The sequence below is a fragment of the Notolabrus celidotus genome, chromosome 2, assembly GCF_009762535.1.
Source record: "Notolabrus celidotus isolate fNotCel1 chromosome 2, fNotCel1.pri, whole genome shotgun sequence".
NCBI lineage: Eukaryota > Metazoa > Chordata > Actinopteri > Labriformes > Labridae > Notolabrus > Notolabrus celidotus.
Window position 1 is genome coordinate 35262955 of NC_048273.1, and position 4443 is coordinate 35267397.

Here is a 4443-nt window from a genome sequence, read left to right on the forward strand (position 1 = left end):
CCTCAGGCAGAACCAGACTCATGTTAGACAGCCATCATGCCTCGACTGAGTTGGGTCTGGAAAGACAGATAGAGGGGAGTAAGAGAGAGAGGTGATAGTGATAAGACGAGTAGTAGAAGCTGTTGCCGCTGAAGTCCAGTACGTCCGTATCAGCTGGAGTCCAGAATGTTTGCAGCGGGAGGACGTCTACGGCAGCTCAGAGGAGTCTACGAGACAATGGAGCTCAGGGATGTATGAGTAATATGTATTACATATTACTTATGTGTATATTACATATTATAGTGTAATACATATTAGTAATATGTATTACATATATTACTTATGTAATTCTTTTCACATTTCCGAGACAATTCAAAGTCTCAAACACTTCAGCGCTAGACCTGTAACAGAACTTTTTTGTCTAAAAAAAACACCCAAAATTAAAAAAATCATACATTTAAACTGTATATATTTTTTTAATCTAAGCTGTTATTGATTTAGTATCAGATTTCTGAAACACATAATATTTTGTAATGCTGAAGCAAAACATGAATGCATGTAAAGAAAATGTCTTTTATTGCAAAAGCCATTAGTACTTTGTAAAAGTTGTAAACAGAAACAAATGAAATGCTTTAAACAGTCTTTATTTCTAAACTTTCTCCTTTCTCTGCATATCTTCACAATCATGATGAGTTCATGTGTGTGAGTGAGGAGCATCCCAGACCCTCCAGCTCAGAGGAGGCAGAGGCTAACAGCCTCCTCTGTGTTGGTCTGTTTGGGGCGCTCCTCATCCTCTGGCTGTTCAGGCTGGTTTGTCCTCTCTGAGCTGCAAAAGAAAAAAGATAGATGGGGAGTTCAGACGTTTATTTTTGGACTGCTTTGATAATAATTACACAATGAAATGTTATCACTATTCATGAGCCTACTGTTACTGTTGTTGTCTCAGAGAGAGGATCACTTACTGAGCACACTGAAAGAAAGGCTCCCACCGCTCTGCAGCAGGTCCTCTGCTCATCCATCCTCCTCATCGTCACTTCTGGTCTAGGTAAAACAAGAGAGTGAGTCGGGTTAATAATGAACTTATGAAACCATAATCAGAGGTAAAGGAGAATGTCATTAGCATAATCTTTAAATAATACTTTACCTTGACCATATGGATTCAGCCATACAGCCGTTTAAATCCTTATCACTCAGTCCTTTAAATGATCAGTGAGTGGGATAAAAACTTACAGGAGACTTTTTAATGTTGTGACTGAGTCTTAATTTACCTTTGTCTGCTTCACTTTATCATGAAAAAACACTGATAGAGTTAGTTAGAAAAATAATCTCTGAATTACTGAGAGAATACAAATGTGCAGAACTTTTTAGACAGAGACATTCATCTCTACTTACCTCGTGTGCAGACATCTATTCATCAAGAAATCAACAATAGTTTATTATTTCTAGTGTGTGAGTGCATGTTCCTGCAAAGAGCAGGCTCTGTGTTTCAGTCAGAGTCACTGTCCTCGGTCCATCCTGTGAACTGGAAAGGACCGTGCCAGAATCTTCGGTTGGTGCTGAAGCTGAGGCCTGACGTGGAAGGAGCTGAATCTTCAGGGGTTTCTTCACCGCACGTCCTCGGCCTCTTCGTACTTACCTGCTCCGGGCTGCTCTCCTCCCTGCTCCTCTTCAGGAAGAAGTTGAGGCCTGAGTTTGAGGGTGCACACTCTTCTGTACTCTGAGGGATGAAGGGTAGACTTGGAGAACCAGCAGAAGGACCAGCAGAAGGACCAGCAGAAGGACCAGCAAGGACAGGGGGACCAGCAGAAGGACCAGCAAGCACAGGGGGACCAGCAGAAGGACAAGTGGGGACAGGAGGGCCAGCAGGGACAGGGGGAGACACTTGGCGCTCTGGTGGGAACTCCTGCACGAGGGGGGCATGAGGTCTGATGTCAATATTCTCCTCTTCCTCTTCAAACATGGAGTTGTAGCCAGAGTCTTCACTCTCCTCGTCTGAGTCGTCACTGTCTTCTGTGTCTTCATCTTCTGTGTCTTCATCTTCTGTGTCTTCATCTTCTGTGTCTTCATCGTCCTCTTCGTCCTCCTCATCCTCCTTGTCAACGTCCATCAGTTGTTGGACGTCCTCGTCAAACTCGAGTGGAGGAATGCCCGCACCTACATCTGCAAGAACAAGCACATCACCATCATCATCAGTTTAAATTTGAATGTCCTCTTTAAAAATTTGAAATCAGAACAACATTTCAATTCACATAAAGTTCTTACAGCTGTACTCCATCACTGACTCAGAAACAAAGAGGACATTTAACACTCATATCAGATATCAACCACTCTACTTTAAAGAAATGAGAGACACTTTGTTCTATAATGTTAAAAATCCTGTGAAAAGTCAAGCTAAAAATCAAGAGCTAAACTTTACTGAAATTATAAACGTGTTAAGGAAAAAACGTGTTAAAGAAAAAACAAGGACTCAGTCAGATGTGAGAGAGGAGCTCAAAGAGCGCTGCAGGAACACCTGCAGGCTCACTGCTGTTATAACGTTCACTGATGTGACAAACATCAATGTGTCAAAATAATAATTTGAGAACTATATCAACTCACAAAGATGAAAGTATATCTTAAAAAGCATCTTTAAGTGAGCTCACAATGAAAATCTAAAGGCTTTAAAACACTTCAATAAGACGGCAAAGTGCGCTCAGCTAAATTCAGCAGCTGAATACAAACTGTGCACCAAGCAGAGACATCTTTCCACTGATCTGTATTAATGCCTTTTTTGTTTATGCTAAACAATCTCTCCATAATGTACAATAAGCTGCGTCATTTATTTCACGATTTGCCCTACATGCGTCATTACGCACGGAGGAGTATGGATACATTTATACAACACAATTAAAGAGTTAAACCATGCGTAGGCAACAACACGACCTCTCCAGAATAACATCAGTGACTTCTCTGCACATCAAATATATCATAACTCATTATTGTTCCCGTTTAAGGTCTGCCTATCACAGCACGAGAGGGTCTCATCCCACGCAAGGCGCGCTCATCCAGATAACACACACACATTACTCAATCCCCCCTCCAAAATAAAACACATTTATCACGAGCAAAGAGCGAGCTATGAACAATCATCACGTCAATAACATGTTGTGTGATGATTAAACACAACAAGCAGACATCGCTCACTTGTTTCACTCAAGTTCCTAACAACATGAATCAACCTGTTTATCTTCAGGAGTATCTATAACTTCATAACTTCAATCAATGTCACACACTTTGACACTAAGAGCACAATATTATATATATATATATAATTCAGCACCTCCACTGGCTCCCCATGTAGCACCAAATCCACTTCAAGATCCTGCTCATCACCTACAAAGCCCTCAATAACCCCGCCTCCTCATACCTGACCGACCTCTTCAAATGTCACTCCCCATCTCGCCGCCTCAGATCATCAGATGCCAATCACCTGCACCCTGTCGCCAAGTCCAAGCACTGCACCTTGGGGCCTTTGCCATCGCTGCCCCAGCTCTCTGGAACTCTCTTCCTCCACACATCCGCAACTCTGACTCACTTCAATCATTCAAAAACCACCTCAAGACCTACCTGTTCAAAAACGCACGACCTCTAACCCCACCCAAACCTCTGTTCTTGTTCTACCTGTTTTATTTTTACTTTTATCTTATGTAAAGCGACTTTGAGTATTCAGAAAAGCGCTATTTAAATCCTATGAATTATTATTAAATTATTAGAATTATTAATTATTAATAATTATGATATGAAAGCCTACAGATCCACATTCACACACATTAACGCTCCTCTGTGTTTACACACGTGCGTCCTGATGTCATGACGTTCACACCTCAGAGTTCCATCGTCTCCATGAAGCACAACTAAAATATATTTCAGCATTTTACAAAAATCTAGACCGAATTCGATTTTCTTTCTGAAGATTCAGCGAAAATGTAGTAACTTCAATGTCCTGTAACCAAAATAATATTGTGTACAAACCACAACACTTACTGAAAATACTATCCAAATTTTACCCGGGATATTTGTGACAACCCCGCCATGAAAAATATTCATTTTTCAGTGAGAAATCTTCGAGTGAAAGTCTCAGTATCTTGTTTTTCTCTAACAGATATAATTCCTCGGTGTGAACTAGCCTTAAAATGTACAAAAGTCACTCAGATTTCTTTACCAATAAAGCTTTAAATTATTTCTAAAGAGGTAAATCAAGACATATTCCATACATAAACTATTAAAAAGGTCTAAATTTAAAGTAGTCTTACCTGCGAAGTTGTGGTCCATCTTGTGGGCTCCCAGCAGCAGGTGGTCCAGGTGGAGAAGTGGTCCACTGAAGGTCATTTTCAGACTTTTCAGTTTCCCACAGTCGAAGATCGATGCAAAGAGTTTGTGTTTCCAAAAAGGAGAGTGTTTTAGTCTCTTTCTAGCGCTTTCCAA

The 4443-nt window shown here is 40.8% G+C and overlaps 1 protein-coding gene and 1 long non-coding RNA gene across 2 annotated transcripts; both read right to left on the reverse strand.

Moving 5' to 3' along the window:
- Nucleotides 1-532: 532 nt before the first annotated feature.
- On the reverse strand, nt 533-1008 carry LOC117832054. Its single transcript, XR_004635133.1, has 2 exons — nt 942-1008; nt 533-805 (listed from the first exon to the last, which is right to left on the reverse strand). It is a non-coding gene; the product is annotated as an uncharacterized LOC117832054 (long non-coding RNA).
- On the reverse strand, nt 998-2165 carry LOC117832044 (proline-, glutamic acid- and leucine-rich protein 1-like). The gene is made up of 2 exons (XM_034711011.1): nt 1124-2165; nt 998-1020 (listed from the first exon to the last, which is right to left on the reverse strand). The coding sequence occupies exon 1, from the start codon at nt 2084-2086 to the stop codon at nt 1466-1468; it is 621 nt and encodes a 206-aa protein (XP_034566902.1). The 5' UTR covers nt 2087-2165; the 3' UTR covers nt 998-1020; nt 1124-1465.
- Nucleotides 2166-4443: the final 2278 nt, after the last annotated feature.

What these genes read in the sequence shown, in the direction of transcription:
- LOC117832044 (XM_034711011.1), bottom strand. Translation starts at nt 2,086, where the DNA reads ATGGACGTTGACAAGGAGGATGAGGAGGACGAAGAGGACGATGAAGAC.